The sequence below is a fragment of the Festucalex cinctus genome, chromosome 1, assembly GCF_051991245.1.
Source record: "Festucalex cinctus isolate MCC-2025b chromosome 1, RoL_Fcin_1.0, whole genome shotgun sequence".
NCBI classification, from domain to species: domain Eukaryota; kingdom Metazoa; phylum Chordata; class Actinopteri; order Syngnathiformes; family Syngnathidae; genus Festucalex; species Festucalex cinctus.
In genome coordinates, this window is record NC_135411.1 from 34,867,330 (window position 1) to 34,884,869 (window position 17,540).

The following is a 17,540-nucleotide window of genomic DNA, read 5'->3' on the forward strand; positions in this document are numbered from 1 at the left end:
ACTCGCTTGGAATTTTGACACTGGTCAAAGCAATAAGATTCTTTGAATAGAAGACATCTACAAATATTTACAAATATAGACTTCAATTTATTGCACAATCGAGACAGGAGCAGAGACAGTTAATAGGCGCGATGCTCCACTCAGACCACAAAATGGCGCCACCTTGAGCTCCTCAGTGGCGTAGCAGTCCATCACATCCTCACCAGGGTCACTACAAGAGCATTTCCCTTTAGAAACTAACAGGCTATCCAACACCTGTGATATAATCCAATTATATTTTTAAAAAGCACAACTGTGTTGTTGGCCCACGGTGCCGCCCAGAGCCATTCTGTGGACGGGTTCCGCTTCCCATCTGACGCCAATATGTGCCAAAATACATGGCGAGAGTCAATTATTTAACCAGACTGAAAAGCATTGGCAATTTGGCATGGCCTTCCGCTACCGTTACTGCACCCTGAGAGGCGGGAAAGAACATAGTGTGTGTCCCCTGTTGTTGACTTATGCATAGATTTACTCGGGCTAGCGTCCATTTTCTCTCTAAAAGTGATATACTGCTCGTATGTATACATGATCTACATACATGATATATTTACATTAGGTCTATGGACTCAGAGCCCTTTGAGAGAGAAAACAAACAAACAAACAAACAAACAATGGCGAGGATTTCCACTAGCTAACTTGCTAGTGACTTTCATGCACTGGCAACAAATAAATCGTTAGCGTGTTAGCGTCTCAGTGTCCTAATCTGGTAAAGTGAGATGTGAGTGACGGTCATGATACAAACAACAGGTGACTCTTTTTGCGAGTATGTCCTGAAACAAAAGTGCAGTGAAGTGGCTCCAGTGTAATAATGTACATTTAAAAAAAAAGAAACATAAATTAACATACATCACATGTAAAAAGCGCACTACGGCGGAACCTTTTAAGCCAAATACACGTTTGCCTTTTTCTTTGATATTTTTGGTGACAATCATTCCCAAATGAGAAACCTGACATGCTTTTTGACAATTTACGAGTGTTTTATACTTGTAAAAATGATTTTTAAAATCAAAGAGGCAGAGTATAAGGCGTAGCTGTAACGCGAATCCCCGAAGTTTGAGACGTTTCTTGTTTTCAAAGATTTAACGGCGGTTAACTTAACTTGTATGACAGTCAAAAATGTAAAAAAAAAAAAAAGTCTCTAAAATACAGAAATGTATGACAACCCCTTCCTGTTGTTTTTATAAGGTAGCTTTAAGCAACACCTCCAAACGCATCTGTGATGCAGATCCCCTGAGTTGGGAGTCTTTTCTTGCTTTTAACTATTAAACAGTGGTTAACATGTTTTTTTTTTTACACTCATATGCCAGTCAAAAACATTTAAAAAAAATGTAATGCTATAATGCAGGAACGTATGTAAACCCCTTTATTTATTTATTTTTTGCTGTTTTGTTTATCTTTCAGCAAAACCTCCAATCACATCTGTGAGGTTAGTTGGGACTTGTTTTTCACTATTTAACAGTGGTAAACTTCAACTCCACACAGGAAAGCCAGAGCCCGATTTCAATTTCAGCGGTTCCGCTATAGTGGCGCCACTTAGTGGGGAAAATGCAAAATAGCGTTTTTGTCCCATTTTGAGATGTAAAGTATTTGTTGTAAACGCAACAATTTGACTAATGTGTGCTGTGTGGATACAATCAACATATTACTATGCGCTAACTTTAAAACCAAACAAAGTGGTGATGCTTGATGTCATTGATATGAACATCTTACAGTCTGCCCACCTTCATCCCATAATCAGTAATTTAAGCAGACTTTATAGCAGAGGTGGGAGTAAGTCACATACACGTGCAAGTCGTCAGTCTCAAGTCTTAACCTTCAGTTTCAGGCAAGTTCCAAGTTTCTGTTGGAAAAAAAAAAGAGCAAGTTAAATCTTGTCGCCAGAATCGCTACTTAATTTGAGGCAAGTTGAGTCAAGTCGTTGCTTGGGTGAAGCAAATCGTGAGTCATACAAGCTTGCATATATTCGCACATTAGCCACTTTGCATTCAGCATCTAATGTAATCGTAATTGCCTCTAGATGCCAGAAGATGGCAGGAAATTATTATTATTATTTTTTTTATACTCCTCAACTCGCTGCAAAATAGTTCCTTGACATCAAGAAGTGCAATGTTGAAGCTAAGATTGCGGCAAAACACTACTTTTATCTTAATGGAAATCTCAACTCACTTGAACAACATTCCTTGATAAAAGAATTCCAGAAGATGGCCGCGAAGCACTTTTTTTTTTTTTTTTTTTTTCCTTGAATGAAACTCCTAACTTGGTTCATTGATGTCAAGATGCCACAAGATTGCGGCAAAGTACTATTTTTGCCAAAATGTAGCTCCTCAACTCCCTAAGTTTTCACAAGGCAGTAGAAAAGCACTAATTTAACACTAAGATGCCACAAGAGGGCGGCCAAGCACTGCTTTTCCAAATGAAACTCCTGAACTCACATCAACATAGTTAAATGCTACCAAATTAATGCGTTCTTCTTTGGACTCAGCACAAAATCACTCTAAAAATGTGTTTAGCAAGGGTAGAGGGGAAAAAAGTATACAGACAATGCTTTTTACATGTTATATAACGGGTTCAACTTTAGTTCAAGTCGAAGTCAAGTCGAGTCTTTCCTAAATTTTAGCAAGTCCTAAATTGTGGACTTCTGTCTCGAGTCAAGTCACGTGACTCCAGCCCCCCCACCTCTGCTTTACAGCGTCTCTTACTAATCGGACGTCAGGTGGCGGCCTCAGTCGGGGGGACAATTGTAGCTGTTGATCCACAGCAGGTCGTCCAGGACGCCCCAGTGCAAGTAGAGGATGGATCCCACCACCAGCACGTGCATGATCTGGTGGCTGTTGCACCAGTAGTCAAAGAGGCCCGGGCGGAAGCGCTCGGGGATGCGGGCGATGTTGATGACTCCGCCCAGCACGGCCAGCGCGTCCATGGTGAGGAAGTGGCGCAGCGAGGTGGGGCTGCCGCCGCCCACGCCCGCCCAGCGCAGCACGAAGAAGGAGAAGCGGAAGAGCGCCTGCCATGCGAAGGAGCGCAGGCGGCGCACGCTGCTGCGCGCCGTCACCGCGCAGTAGATGCCGTAGCTGGACAGCAGGATGTAGATGGACAGCGCCGCCGTGCGGATCAGCGGGTAGCACAGCAGGGTGCTGTACAGGATCGGCAGCGCCCCTGAAATGCAAACATTCGTCAGCACGCTGAACTCGGTTTCACTTCCCAGGAATTTGATGACCATTTGAGGATTAAGTGATAGGTGCGTGATCAAAATATGAAAACTTTCATCAAGTTCAATTTTCTTGGTGGATAACCTGGCAAATTCATGTTCATTTTTCACATTTTTATAAATCAATTAGGAATAAAAAAAATAAGAGGGAAGGGTTTATAAAAATAATCGCTCAAACTGTCCTTTTCTGAAGTGTAATCACAATTATAGTAGTACTAATAACTTTTTAAAATTATGATTACAATTGAATTATTTCATGGAATTTTTAATAATTGAACTGACATATTTTTGCCATTAATGATTAAGGCATTTAAACATTTAATAGGCTAACTATTTTTTTTAGAAGTATTATTTAAAACAATTTTCAAATTATTTATTGGATTTTCTATTTTATGGGCTGTAATATTATATCACATAATATAAATTTACTTTATGTATTTAATTCTATTTTTATTTAATAGACTTATTAATGATGTAAATGAATTTGTATTTATTATTTTATTTTTTTTATTTGTTAATGCTACGAATTATTTTATTGAATTTGTAATTTTATGGAATTTGTAATTATTGGATATAATTATTGTGTGTTCTTTTGAGTTGATTCTAACGGAATTTCTATGTTTCAATAATTACATGATACTTTTTTTTTTATTTAAAGAGACTTCGATTGGATCTAGAATTTATTTTGTCGTTTTCCCCCTTTTGAAAATGTATTTACATTTTCGACGAAGATATTTGTTTCTATTAGGGGTGTTAAAAAAAATCGATTCGGCGATATATCGCGATACTGCATCGCGCGATTCTCGAATCGATTCAATAATCGTCAGAATCGATTTTTTTTTTTTTTTTTTTTTTTTTTTTTTTAGGATTCACACCTTGAGCATGGAAGAATGTTATATGAACGGAACATTAAACCTTAATATTTTATTTTAATGATGTTCAAACATGAAACAGATTACAACCTCTATAAGACTGAAATTTAAGATAAATAAATAATACATTTTCATATAAATCTTACACTCTACAAGCTTACTGATTAGTATTTTCTAAATTTGAATGAAAAAAAATCGCAACAATCGACTTATAAATTCGTATCGGGATTAATCGGTATCGAATCGAATCGTGACCTGTGAATCGTGATACGAATCGAATCGTCAGGTACTAGGCAATTCACACCCCTAGTTTCTATTATGTAATATTTTTTTGTTAATTGCTTGATTACTAAAGGACCATTTTATTTATTGCATTGAATGTATACTTTAATTGAATTTCTATTTTATGGAATTTTTAATATTTTTATTTGATGGGATTTGCATTGAATTACAGAATTTGAAATCATTTATAATAATTTACAAATGTTAATTAATAACATTCTTAATTCTTTAAAGATCGAATAGCCATTTATTTCATGATGCTACTGCACAACGAAAAACGCCATAGAACGCTATAAGTCACCCAGCTCAGTCAAGAGGTGGTGGGCGGGACCAATGAGCTTTTTGGTTCAACTGCTGGGTCTTCTCTTACTGCCGCAAGCATCTTGAATATTTAAAATAAAAATTCCACTTGATTAACGCAATTATTCATGATGATTCTGACTTTCTGTTTTGGCCCTTGAGTTTCTGATGACGATGATGATTATCCAGTAGATTGCATGTGGAGAGAAAAAGCTGGTCCCTACCCAGAGTGTTGATCATGCAAATTCCGCACACGTCGAGCTTGAGGAGGGTGTGGTAGACGGGCTCGCCGCCCTCGTGGTTCATGAAGAGGTGGTAAAGCACCGAGCCCAGCTGCGGCGACAGGCAGGCCAGGAAGTGCACCACGCCCAGCCACGTCACGCTGATCTGAGACCAGGGGATGTTGAGCGGCAGCAGCACCAGGAAGCACAACAGAGGTATGCCTGGTGCAGGAGGTGCAGCAAAACAAACCGGTTATGCTCCCGATGAACTTTGATATACAAAGTTGCCAGCATTGTCACTCTTCTGTTATATGATTCCATCAGTAAAAACGTATTCCATGAGGGTTCAGTGATTTTGAAAAATAATCTAATTGCGGTTTCATTCCCCTTAATATTGCAATTTATTATACAATTTTTTTAAAGGTCTTCTTCCCCTGTATTTTTTAAACAGACCCAAGCAATAAATTAATCTGTATAGCAATAAAGTATGAGATTTATTATAAATAAATGTGTTGGTCTTATAGGTTCGTCTTTCGTGAAAATAAAGGCAAACGAATCATTAATTAATAAGAAAGACAGTTTATCTACTTCAAATAGAGTTTAAGGCACGGTCTTCCGTTTTCACTCAGGAGAGCAGGGGGTGGCGGGGGCCGTGACGTCACTCCCACGGCAACTTGACAGCACGCAAGGATTTGTATTTTTTCCACTCACTCACTCACTCACTCACTCTTTTTTTTTTTTCCTTTTTTTTTCTTTTTTTTTTAAATCTTTTTATTCTTATTACTCACTCACTCACTTGAGTGAGTCACTGTGAGTGAGTGAGTGAGTGAGTGAGTGAGTGAGTGAGTGAGTGAGTGAGTGAGTGGAAAAAAAAATCCATGCGTGCTTGTCAAGATGCCGTGGGAGTGGCCGACAAATTCTCCCGGCACCGTCTGCGATTGCCTACACCCCCCCCACCCCCACCCCCCCCACCCCCGCGCGATTGGCCGGATGGGTAAACAACTGTCTGTCCTCAGAAACGTTTGCCACTTGTTGTCCACAGAAAATGACATCAAGACACAGGAAACGACCAATCACGGCTGAGCTTCACAAAACAAGTTAGCCCTGATTGGTTGTTACCTGAGCAACTGTGATATCATTTTTAGTAAGTAGCAAAATGACCGACCGAGATGGATAAAAACAGGTGAATTTTGCCGCTTAACTCAGATTCCACAAACGTAATATTAATCAGAATACCATGTTTAGGCTAGTGGGATGAATAAAACATTATCGTAATGACAATTTTTGGGTTCACCTCATTCACAAAATTCCAAACAAGTACCACTTGTATCACATGGGCTCCCTCTAGTGGTATGTGAAAGAATTGGTGACTTAAATATTTAAATTGTGCCCAATTGTTACAGTGATTTAAACATTATTATTACTATCATTATTATTATTGTTTTATCTCAACTCAACTTTATATAGTGGGTACATACAAAATATAAAAACAAAACCTACCGACCATAATGACGCAGTGTTTTTTGTTCTTTTTGAAATTGCAGCTGGTGCGATTTGAAAACGGCATTCTACTACATTGCGATGTCTATTATTTGAATTTTATTGTTCAGCACTAGTTAATTCCCACAAAGTTTCCAATTTGTAATATTTCCAAATTTCCCCATCCTATCTTCCCATGGGAATTGTTACCTGGAAAGTGAAGTAAATTTTGTACCTTTTCTTTCTTTGCAACCATAACTTTAAGTGTGTATACTGTAAAACCGTAGAGTGATTGAGTTCAATCAATGTGTGATCACCGTGAGTGTATATATTTCCCAGCTCGTTGTGCAGGTAGAAGAGGCTCCGGATGCAGTCTTGCACAGACGAGACGGGCCGGTACCCGGTCAGAACATACTTGTTGAACTGCAGGTGAGGGGGCGAGCTGGCCCAGTCCAGCAGCCGCGGTCCGTTCAGAAAGGCCAAGGCGAACACCACCGACAGCAGCACGCCGCCGAACAAGCACAGGAAGGACTGCACGCCGATGTACACGTTTAGCAAGAGGACGGCCACGAGAACCTTGTGGGACACCATTTCCAAATGCGCTCGCTGTGTTCTGCTCCACTTTTCTGTCTCTCTACTCCCGCAGCCGGGGAAGGTGGCCCCGCGCCGGGCCCGCCGGTACCTGGCTGAGTGTCATCCGCCGGGCAGAGGCGCCGCACGGTCGGCCGCGTACATGACGACGTCCGCACGGGTGAGTCATGGGGACAAAGTCAACGTCGCACCCAAAGGACATATGCCAAGACTCGTCTCGTCTTCATGTCAGAGGCACTTCCTCGTTGCTAGCATCCCGGCCGGGCAGGCGGCCGCGTCACGGGCACGGATGCTGCCGGCGGCCGGCGCGGACGCGCGTCCATGCAGCTCCTGGGGGGGTGCCGCCTCGCCTCGATCCTCAGCCCCGGTCACGGTGTTAGCATCCCGGACGTATGGGGCGTTTAGCTAACCGTCCCCCGTGCTCCCCCAAAAGTCTGAACGGGAAACAAGAGAGGTTGTCAGATCTGAGATTGGAGCTAGCAACGCCGGGCTACCGCCGTCCTGACGCCGCGGGGTGGAGGGACGCTGCTTCTCCGGTTCTCTACACGGAACATGTCCATCATTATCGTCGCCGAGGTTAATGGAATATTTCCTTTCTTTTGGAACTGAATGGGAGGCTGTGGTGAAATCCCCGCAAGGCGGCCTTGAATCAGCTGCAACGCCTCAGCACCAGAAAGTCCGAGCTCGAACGACTTACTTCCGCCACGTATTTTAAAAAAACAACAACAAAAACCTTTGACACTGTCACTGATGGAAAACAGTCATGATTCATTAAATTAAAAACATACATACATTCAACAATAAAAGCTTATAAAACAGTGTAAATGACTGAATATACGTTTAACCAGGCTACGTCACGAACAGCAGTACCAAGACATTTACTTTGAAGGCCTCTTTCTCCCACACATTCCGTTCTAGCGAGCGTTACGACAGCTACCTTAACATTGCCGCTTGCCTTAATGCCTTGTAGTTGACATATCCTCACTGAAAAGAGCCATTGTTGCCCTTTAGTCACAGCGAGAAGCGTGACATGTGCTGCTTGGGTGCGTGTGAATGACAAAAAACATCCACAAATGCACGCAGACACAACAAAGGCATTTTTGGAGCAAATGAGCGACAAAGTCAGCCTTCAAGTAATCCTGGTATGAGAGATAATAACAAGATAATGACCAATCGTTACAATGAATGCAGGTAATCAAATGCTTCAAATTCAAAAGTTTCTTCTTGTAGAATCATAGTTTGTTTGTAATAATACATATATATGGAATATGGCGTGAAAATATAAAATGTCATGCTTTTTAAATATTCATACTGAGGTAAATATTGATGCTTGTAACGGGAAAGTGAGAGAGCCCTTGAGGCAGCACGGGCGGGTGACGCAGTCTAATCGTCTAATGGAAGAGCAGCGCTGAGGTTGTGGATGAATCACTCAACCTCTCACCCCACTTTGCTGCCTCGTGACACATAACCGACCTGAGATGGATGAACGACGTTTGTTTGCGTGAGAATAGAGGGGTGTCATCAGTGTTACCCACAGCTAGGTGCAAAGACTGCGGTTGGAAAATTATGGTTCAAAATGAAACAAGATTAAGTGAAACAAGATAGCAAACACCCAGGAAGGCCGATCGAGCTTTATGATGCTGAAGTTGATGGTCCGAAAAAGACTCCAAACTGACCTGAGCTTGATATCTCTCCTGTAATTCACGTAGTTGAACTACACTTGCCCTTGTAGAATTTACCTTGGTTTCATAAATTATATTTACTATTTTTTTTTCCAAGTATTCAGTTAATTAAAAGCATTAGGTATATTTAAATGTGCTACTTGTTTTCTTCTGTGTAATGTGTTTACAGCTAATTTTGTAATACATTTTAAATTAAATGAATAATTAAGATTTAGTCAGTTAATGTGTTTAATTTTAGAAGTGCTAAAAATAAGTCCTTTTTACTCTTGAGAGAGAGAAAGGGAGAGAAGTTTCTATAATTTGACATGCTTAACATACATTATAGTACACGTTGTATATACTGTAATTACGTTATTTTTGTACACTAACCACTAATATATTAGTGTGCTTTTATTAATTTAATCATTATTGAATTATTTTTCCTGTTGAATGCCATTCAGGAAACATAGAACTTTGACTTGTGTATTATTCAGTTCCCAACTTATATAGTGTCTTGCTTAACACTTAAGTAAACATTTAACCTGTATACTTTGTCATTTCAATTTATTTTCAACAAAGACCGAAACATCAAGTCCCCCCCCCCTCAATTTGGTTTATTGTAAATGAATTCTAAATTTGGGGTAAGTTGTTTGTATTTTTATTTTGTAATTTGAATCTCCATTGCAGTGTGACTGTTTTGGGTCAGAACTAATCTGTTAGGTTTCTGGTCTGACCGGAGAGTGGCCTCCAAGAATCAAAGAACAAAGAGGAGGATGCGAGTGTTTTATTCACCAAACACGTGAATATGAACATAAAGCGCTGGACAGAAGCCAGGGAAAAAGATTAACAAAAAGTGCTTGCAAATGCAAGGAGAGAAATTAAACAACACAAAAAGACCCGAAGGCTACAAACCGCTAACCAAGAAAGTAACAGATTACTATAGCTATGAAAACACGACACTCAAAGGTGGGAAAACACCTGTTTTGTGTTGTGTTTTGTGTTGATTAGGTTGCCTTGGCAGCTGAGTACACCAGTTTGCCGGACTAATCCTCTTTCTGATCCACTGACTTTGCCCAACTAGTCTCGACCTCACCTTTGATTCCAGTCTCACCTCAGTTTTGTGCTTGTTTGATTTTTTTTGTTTTGTTTTGGGGGGGGTATTCTTGTTTTGGTAGTTTTGATTTTTGCCTTTTGCAAGCTCTTTCCTTTCATTTGCAAGTGTACTATTGTATTTTTGCAGCTGTGTTTTGGAATAAATTTCATCAGACTTGATTTCCTTCCCATGTTTTTGGGATCTGCACACTTGAACATAAGATGCTTCATCACAATTTCAGAAGAATCAGAACAAAACCTGCAACTCTTACCGGTATCTTTCCAGAACCTTCCCCCCTCAATATTATCGTAAATTGGATAAATCACATGTATAATTTCATTTCAAATGATATTTTCAAATAGTACTCGTAATTATATAACATCTAGTCACATGGTACAGTTACGCAGTAAGAACAACATCCGGGTATTCCGTCCATTCAACGCTATTGCTTTTAGCGTACTTGCAATTGGGCCGCGACTGATGACGTATCAAAACGTCACGAGGACGTAAGTACGGACAAGAATGCGTATTGAGAAACGGCCTGCGTGTTCTTCCCCGTGCTTCGTCGGTTTCTTCCCATGTTCCGACAAACATGCATTGTAGGTTAATTGGAGTGACTAAATTGTTCCTTGGGGTGACTGTCTATTGTTGTTTGTATTTATTTCAACAGATTTAGTCCAAGTACTAAAATGTTTGGGGTTAAGAGTTTAGTATAATTAAGTGAAGTCAAATAGAAAAAGTTAATACAATTACTTATTTATTTCATATTGGTAATCAATTCATGTTTTTAACATTTACTTAATAAGCAATGGCTATGACCTAATTACAATAACTACACATTACTACTTTACAGTATAGGAACTTTATAATTACGTTTAGTTACTAGAGTTACTTAATATATCCCACATGTAATCAATCTTTAGTTGTAGGGCTGGGTATCGATTCAGATTTCCAGAATCGATTCGATTCGATTCACAAGGGCCCGATTCGATTCGATTCACAAGGGCCCGATTCGATTCGATTCATGATTCACAACAATTTTCGATTCAGTTGAGGAATTCACGCAGTAGCTATTTTAGACAGTCAAAATTACCAATGCTGCAAATAGTAGAAACTTCTTACTCTAATTTAATGCATTAGTAAATATATTAATATTTACATTACGAATTGAATCCATTGCAGTTACACTAATAATCTGTTTTATTCAACATGGCCTTTATTCAACAAATAATAATTTAAATCAATTACAACCACAATACAGGCTGTGTAAATAAAGTGACAAAAAAAACCTGACACTTACGACATTCACATTGTTGTGACATCCATCCATCCATCCATCCACTTAACCGCTTTTTCTCACAAGGGTTGCAGGGGTGCTGGAGCCTATCCCAGCTGGCTTCGGGGGGGGATATCGATATATCGATATTTTGAACCCAGTCATTTAGTTGCATGTAAATGTTACTTAATTCTGTTGAGTCTGATATGTTTCATATTGAGTAGTAGAATTTACTTAATTGGAGTGAGTGCAAATACTTGTGAGATTTTTTATTTAAGTAGATCTTACGAGTTGTTTTTTCAGTGATAGGCTAAGAAGTGTATAGCAATAGCAGTGCAGTAGCCCTTTGCATCAGTACCCAAGTAGTAGCTTTAAAAAGAACAGTATGCTACTCTTTTATGTGATATTGCTTAATTAAAATGCTGTTTATTTAGTTTAGGTACAATGTATGTACTTGGTCCCCAAAAGCGGACAATTGCACAGCACAGCAACCTTAAGGATGAAATTGAGGGTAATAGTGACCAAGCATAGACCCCAGGTGGACGTTCCAAAAGAAAAGCCAATGATGAAAGCCCTTCAGAAAATTGGAAACACCTTAAAGAATCTGATCAACATAATTTTAGAGGAAAAAAAATGTCTCGGTTTCTGTGTTGACAGTAACGCCAGCCCCCCCCCCCCCCATCAAAAAACTGTAAAACCACACAACCTGTTTAAAGACCACTATCACCCGCCCCCTTGCCACTAAATTTTGACTTCAGAGCAATGAGGTCAGATGCTGTTGCACAGTGTGACACATCTGTCCATCTTCTGTACAGCTAGACCTTTTAGCGGCACAAAAACGACAACGAAAAGGTAAGTTTGCAAAGTATGATACTGATATTTCAATATTGTAGGGGATTTTTTTTGTGTGTGTGTGTGTGTGCGCTATAGTTTGTTGTCATTAGCGCGTGATGAACATGTAACTTTTGTGAAATATGCTTAACACCAGTTTCAATTCTTTGAACATAATTTATAAGGCAGTGAGTGCGAACCTTTATTGAGCAATCTATGAATCTTAGTTTTGACTAGAGTCCTTGATTTTTTATCTAAGATGTGTACGATCTAAAACACAAACACACACACTTTTTGTAGGTAAAAGAACCAAGCACCACAATACTTTAGTCGATCTCGGGTATATGAAATTGCACTGATACCACAAAGCCGAAATTGAAACTTAGCTAAAACCCTGATGATTCATCTGACACTCCGGTTACTAGTATCTCACATTGATTATTTGGAAGAAGCCTTAAATAACTAATTATTTCCGATGTCTCTAAACAGGAAAAACTATTTCCATGCATAAACCAAATTGCCCCAAATTACACTACAGGGATGGCCGTTGTGAAAACCTGACATATGCACACAAGTCTAAAGTTCTACCAAGCAAAAGATACACCATTGCACAATAATACAAAGATAAACAGGATTTTCAAGTCATGACAAGTAATCAAGACATCTCATCAAAAGAATATGGCCTAATTTAAAAAAAAATTGCTTTTTTTTTCTTTTCTTTTTTTTCTTTTTTTTTTCTTTTCTTTTTTTTAAATAAAAATAATTAAAAAAAATAAAATAAATAAAAAAAATAAATAAAATGGTCCTTTAGTAATCAAGCAATTAACAAAAAAATATTACATAATAGAAACTAGGGGTGTGAATTGCCTAGTACCTGACGATTCGATTCGTATCACGATTCACAGGTCACGATTCGATTCGATACCGATTAATCCCGATACGAATTTATAAGTCGATTGTTGCGATTATTTTTCATTCAAATTTGGAAAATACTAATCAGTAAGCTTGTAGAGTGTAAGATTTATATGAAAATGTATTATTTATTTATCTGAAATTTCAGTCTTATAGAGGTTGTAATCTGTTTCATGTTTGAACAGCATTAAAATAAAATATTAAGGCTTAATGTTCCGTTCATATAACATTCTTCCATGCTCAAGGTGTGAATCCTAAAAAAAATAAAAAATAAAAAATAAAATAAATAAAAAAATAAAAATAAAAATTCCTGTCGTTTCTGCCTAGCAGTAAAGTTGAAACAAGTTTGTACGTCATTACTGGGATTGCGTTACATTCATGCAAATCATAAGGGTCAGGTTTGAATCAAGCACCAAGTTACTGTTGGAAAACAACAACAAATCAAACAAGTCAGATCCTGACTATATTTATAGCAAAAGTGTCATATCATTACTTGGGTTAGGCAAGTCACAGTCCGAGTCATGTATACAATATTGCTCAGTCACAACATATTTGCGCATATATGAGCGATTACTTTACTGTCTTCTCAATTAAACACATGAAAGTGTCATGAAGCGTAATATTTGACACTGCGACAGGGCAATCCAGTCAGTTTACAAAGAATTCCAAGAATGCTACGTGCATCGCGAATGTTGTAGTATAAAGACATCAAGGTGGTCTACAAACTAGACCTTGTGTCGGTCTAGAAATATCACCAACACATTTCCTCATTTGTTTGTTTTTCCAGATCCAACAATCAGCGTGCCTCCAAGGCAACCTCAACATGATTCTGTTGAACATTTGCGTTGTCCTTGCGCTGTTCCTGCCTCAGCGTACACATCAGTCCTGCACAGTGGGCTCCTCCAAGGAATGCTTCCAGGCAGCCATGGCTCCAGGCACCAATCTGGCCGGGGAAGGCTTCGATATCACCGAGATGAAGCGCAAGGGGGCATTTGTTCTGGACATGAATCGGTGGAAGCGCAAGGACAAAACGTGCGCCCTGTGTAGCAACCCCTTCATGGAGAAGGAGAAGCAGAAGCTTCCCCTGTCCGTGGTGGACTGGAGGCCCAAGCAGTCCTGCAGCTTCAAGGTGGCCAGTACCATTCATCGCTCCAGTGAGGCTCTCGTCAACTCCATCTCCTCTTTAGTGGAAAACAACTGGAAGTCCAGTCTGGAGTTGAATGTTAAGAAGTACGGGGCAAAAGTCATGCTGGCTGGTACCCGGTCAAATGCGGCCCAATACTCAATGGAGAAATCAAAGAGCGACAAGTTCAGCTTTACCAGTCAAAAAATGTCTTGCGAGTACTACAGGTAAGAAGGTTAAGACTTATTCAAATGTTTTCCCAAAGCAATACTTTGATACGATTCTTTCTTTGCATTTTGGTGTATACAGCTACCGAGTGTCCAACAAACCTCTACTGCACAGCGAATTTCGAAAAGCACTGAAGGAGCTTCCAAAGACCTACAGCCCTCAGCACAAGCAACGTTTTTACAGACTAATTGACAACTTTGGCACCCATTACATCACAAAGGTACCAAAACCGTTGAAGATGATTGACAAAACACTATTGTCAAATAATTTTCTTTGGATATAGGTGAAACTGGGAGGGTCTGTCCAATCGGTGACCAGTATCAAACAGTGCCAGGCCAGCCTGCAGGGCCTCAGCGTGGATGAGGTGAATATGTGCCTGGAAGCCGAGGCTTCCGTGACCGCTCTTCGTGAGACCGCAGAAACTCAGACCAAACACTGCAAGAACAATATTGACAAGACGGAGAGCAAGGCGGCCTTCTCCAGCCTCTTTAACGACAGGCAAGAATGTTTCTCTCTACAGAAGGTCCTTGGTTTACAACAAGATGCTTTTAATCCAAATTCTACATATTATAAACTAGGGGTGTTAAAAAAAAATCGATTCGGCGATATATCGCGATACTACATCGCGCGATTCTCGAATCGATTCAATAAAAAAAAAAATCGTTTTTTTTTTTGTGTGTTTTTTTTTTTTTTTTTTTTTTTTAAGAGCTCAGAATTGTTCATTCGGTAGTCTTACCGATTCAACGTCTTATCATCATTGCCTTTTTTTGTGTGTGTGTGTGTGTGTGTGAATCGATTTTTAAACTTCCATTTTTAATGGAAAAATATTCAACAAAACGTCTGACTTCGGGTTAGGATTCACACCTTGAGCATGGAAGAATGTTATATGAACGGCACATTAAGCCTTAATATTTTTATTTTAATGCTGTTCAAACATGAAACAGATTACAACCTCTATAAGACTGAAATTTCAGATAAATAAATAATACATTTTCATATAAATCTTACACTCTACAAGCTTACTGATTAGTATTTTCTAAATTTGAATGAAAAAAAATCGCAACAATCGACTTATAAATTCGTATCGGGATTAATCGGTATCGAATCGAACCGTGACCTGTGAATCGTGATACGAATCGAATCGTCAGGTACTAGGCAATTCACACCCCTATTATAAACCCAAGACCACCTGTGTTGACTGATGTCTTCTAAAAATATAGATGGGCCACTTTGATATTGTCTGACTGACATGCCAAAACTAATAAATCAAGCATGTACTATAGTTATTTTATCGGGTTTTTAGTTATTTTTAAACAAGACAAACAGTTTAGGATTTTGGGGTGGCCCACGCCCCTGTATCCCATAAGAATAGATCCGTCCCAGCCCTGAGCGAATCTCCACATTCAGAATCAAAGGAAGAGAGTACAGGTAATTGGTAATAAAATGACAATTTTTAAAGCAGTGTTTGAGGATGTTATTTCATCGGAACGGAGGAAAACATTGTTTTGCTTCTAAGACTGAAATATCTGACTTCATTAACTCATTTGCTCCCCAAAACGTATAAATACATTCTATTTTAAATGTTTTAAGTGCCCCTAAGATGTATTTATACGTTTTTTACAGAAGGCTTTGATGCAGCCTCCCTACTGCAGAGAACGGTTGAAACGATGGTAGTTATTACAAAAACGGCCAGCAGGTGGCAGCAGAGTATAAGAGATCAACCAGGGTCATGTTGCAAACAGCTCTTTTTGCCAGTGTTTTCAACAGGTTTGTGAATAATGATGAAACTTAGCTATATTCTAATACTAATTGTTGCAAAACGGAAACAAGTAGTAATATGTTTTTTTCCTGATCAAAGAAGAGACTCATCTTTTTTTTTTTTTTTTGGGTCGGTTCCATGTTCTTATAGCAATAGAACACAATATTCTGTGGGCCTTGAAAAATCAGTCAAAATCCAGTAAAACAGCCGGAAGCAAAGGGGTTAGCTTCAGTAAAAATGGCTGCGAGTGAATGAGTTCAATAAATTACAAAGATAAATATTTCTATTTTAGTTTTAACCCAACGGCCCCCCAGTCATAGTTTGTACACCACAGGCCCAGGGTGTTGAAGGTCTGCCACTACTGATTGTACATGCCTAGGACACCTCATGTGCTGTGCTCTCGGATAACCAAACTCCTCACCTTATCTCTAGGGGTGTGCCCAACCACACTGCAAAACAAACAAAAAAACAAATTCATTTCAGGTGTGATGTCAATTCAGTCACTATCCAAAACTTGTGAACACTAAGTAACCTCAGATAACCTTTGTCGCTTATTTACCTAAACAAATCCCTTTGCATAGATTTGCACCCATCAGTAAACCCCAACCTGGTTCATCTTCCCAACAGGTTGACAGATATAAAGGGGGGTCACACCACAGAGATGGACCTTCTCTTCTCTGCCAGCAAAGATCCATCCGCCTACAAGGAATGGCTCAACACGCTGCCTCACTATCCAGACATCATATCGTATTCTCTGGAGCCTCTGCACGAGCTGCTGCCAACTAACACTCCTGTTCGGAAGAACCTGCGCTTGGCCATAAGCCATTACATCCTGGAAAGGGCTCTGATGAGGAACTGCAGCGGGCGCTGTCAGGCCGGCATCAACAGCGACTCCCGTGACCCCTGTGTCTGCCAGTGCCACAACGAGCGCGCCGTAAACCCGGACTGCTGCCCAACCCGTAGGGGCATCGCCCGGGTCATCATCACCGTCCAAAGGGCCTCGGGTCTTTGGGGGGATCATTCCACGGCCACCGACGGCTACGTCAAGGTGATTTTCAACAAGCAAGAGCAGCGTTCGCCCGTCATTTACAATAATAACAACCCCCACTGGGCCGCCGTCATGGACCTGGGTAGCCAGGACTTGTCAGCGGCCCCTAAAGTCAGATTTGAAGTTTGGGATCAGGACAGTGGCTGGGACGACGACCTTCTGGGACAATGCGAGCAAGTGCTGACGGCAGGCGTGAAGACGGATGTGTGCGCCATGCACCACGGGAAGTTTTTCTACAAGTGGGATGTGGAATGCGCGCCCAGTCTGGGCGGTATGTCGTGCACCGACTACAAGGCTTCACCCATGAGCCAAAGTTTGATGAGCTTTTACGTGTCCCGCCATGCTCACCCTGTTCCGCAAGATGCACTGCTGAAGATGGGTGTCTTTGTGAGCAGTCAGAGCGCAAAGACAAACCAAAGTTTCACTGATGTGTGTTAAACAACCGAGCTGGAGAAACCAAGAGAGTCTGAATGAGTTTTCCTGGCATTAAAGCAGATTTGCGGTGTTGGTGTCACTCGTTAATTTACTGCTTTCAGTTCATTGGAACAGACATCTTAAACTTAAATCTCTTACATCATAAGACAGGAAGTGGTGACATTTCCTGTGAACAAATG

The 17,540-nt window shown here is 40.0% G+C and overlaps 2 protein-coding genes across 3 annotated transcripts; one reads left to right on the plus strand and one right to left on the minus strand.

Moving 5' to 3' along the window:
- Nucleotides 1-66: 66 nt before the first annotated feature.
- Nucleotides 67-7,994, minus strand: paqr4a (progestin and adipoQ receptor family member IVa). Its single transcript, XM_077532054.1, has 3 exons — nucleotides 6,722-7,994; nucleotides 4,929-5,147; nucleotides 67-3,198 (listed from the first exon to the last, which is right to left on the minus strand). Exons 1-3 carry the CDS (start codon nucleotides 6,993-6,995, stop codon nucleotides 2,765-2,767), a joined length of 927 nt encoding a protein of 308 aa, XP_077388180.1. The 5' UTR covers nucleotides 6,996-7,994; the 3' UTR covers nucleotides 67-2,764.
- Nucleotides 3,059-17,534, plus strand: LOC144025724 (perforin-1-like). Of its 2 annotated transcripts, XM_077532034.1 has the most exons (8): nucleotides 3,059-3,280; nucleotides 4,894-5,141; nucleotides 6,744-7,155; nucleotides 7,228-8,186; nucleotides 13,556-14,118; nucleotides 14,201-14,339; nucleotides 14,403-14,617; nucleotides 16,506-17,534. In XM_077532034.1, exons 4-8 carry the CDS (start codon nucleotides 8,181-8,183, stop codon nucleotides 17,362-17,364), a joined length of 1,782 nt encoding a protein of 593 aa, XP_077388160.1. In that variant the 5' UTR covers nucleotides 3,059-3,280; nucleotides 4,894-5,141; nucleotides 6,744-7,155; nucleotides 7,228-8,180; the 3' UTR covers nucleotides 17,365-17,534. The 2 variants fall into 2 exon arrangements, with proteins under 2 accessions (XP_077388160.1, XP_077388168.1); XM_077532042.1 differs by lacking the exons at nucleotides 3,059-3,280; nucleotides 4,894-5,141; nucleotides 6,744-7,155; nucleotides 7,228-8,186 and adding an exon at nucleotides 11,785-11,877.
- The last annotated feature ends 6 nt before the right edge of the window (nucleotides 17,535-17,540 follow it).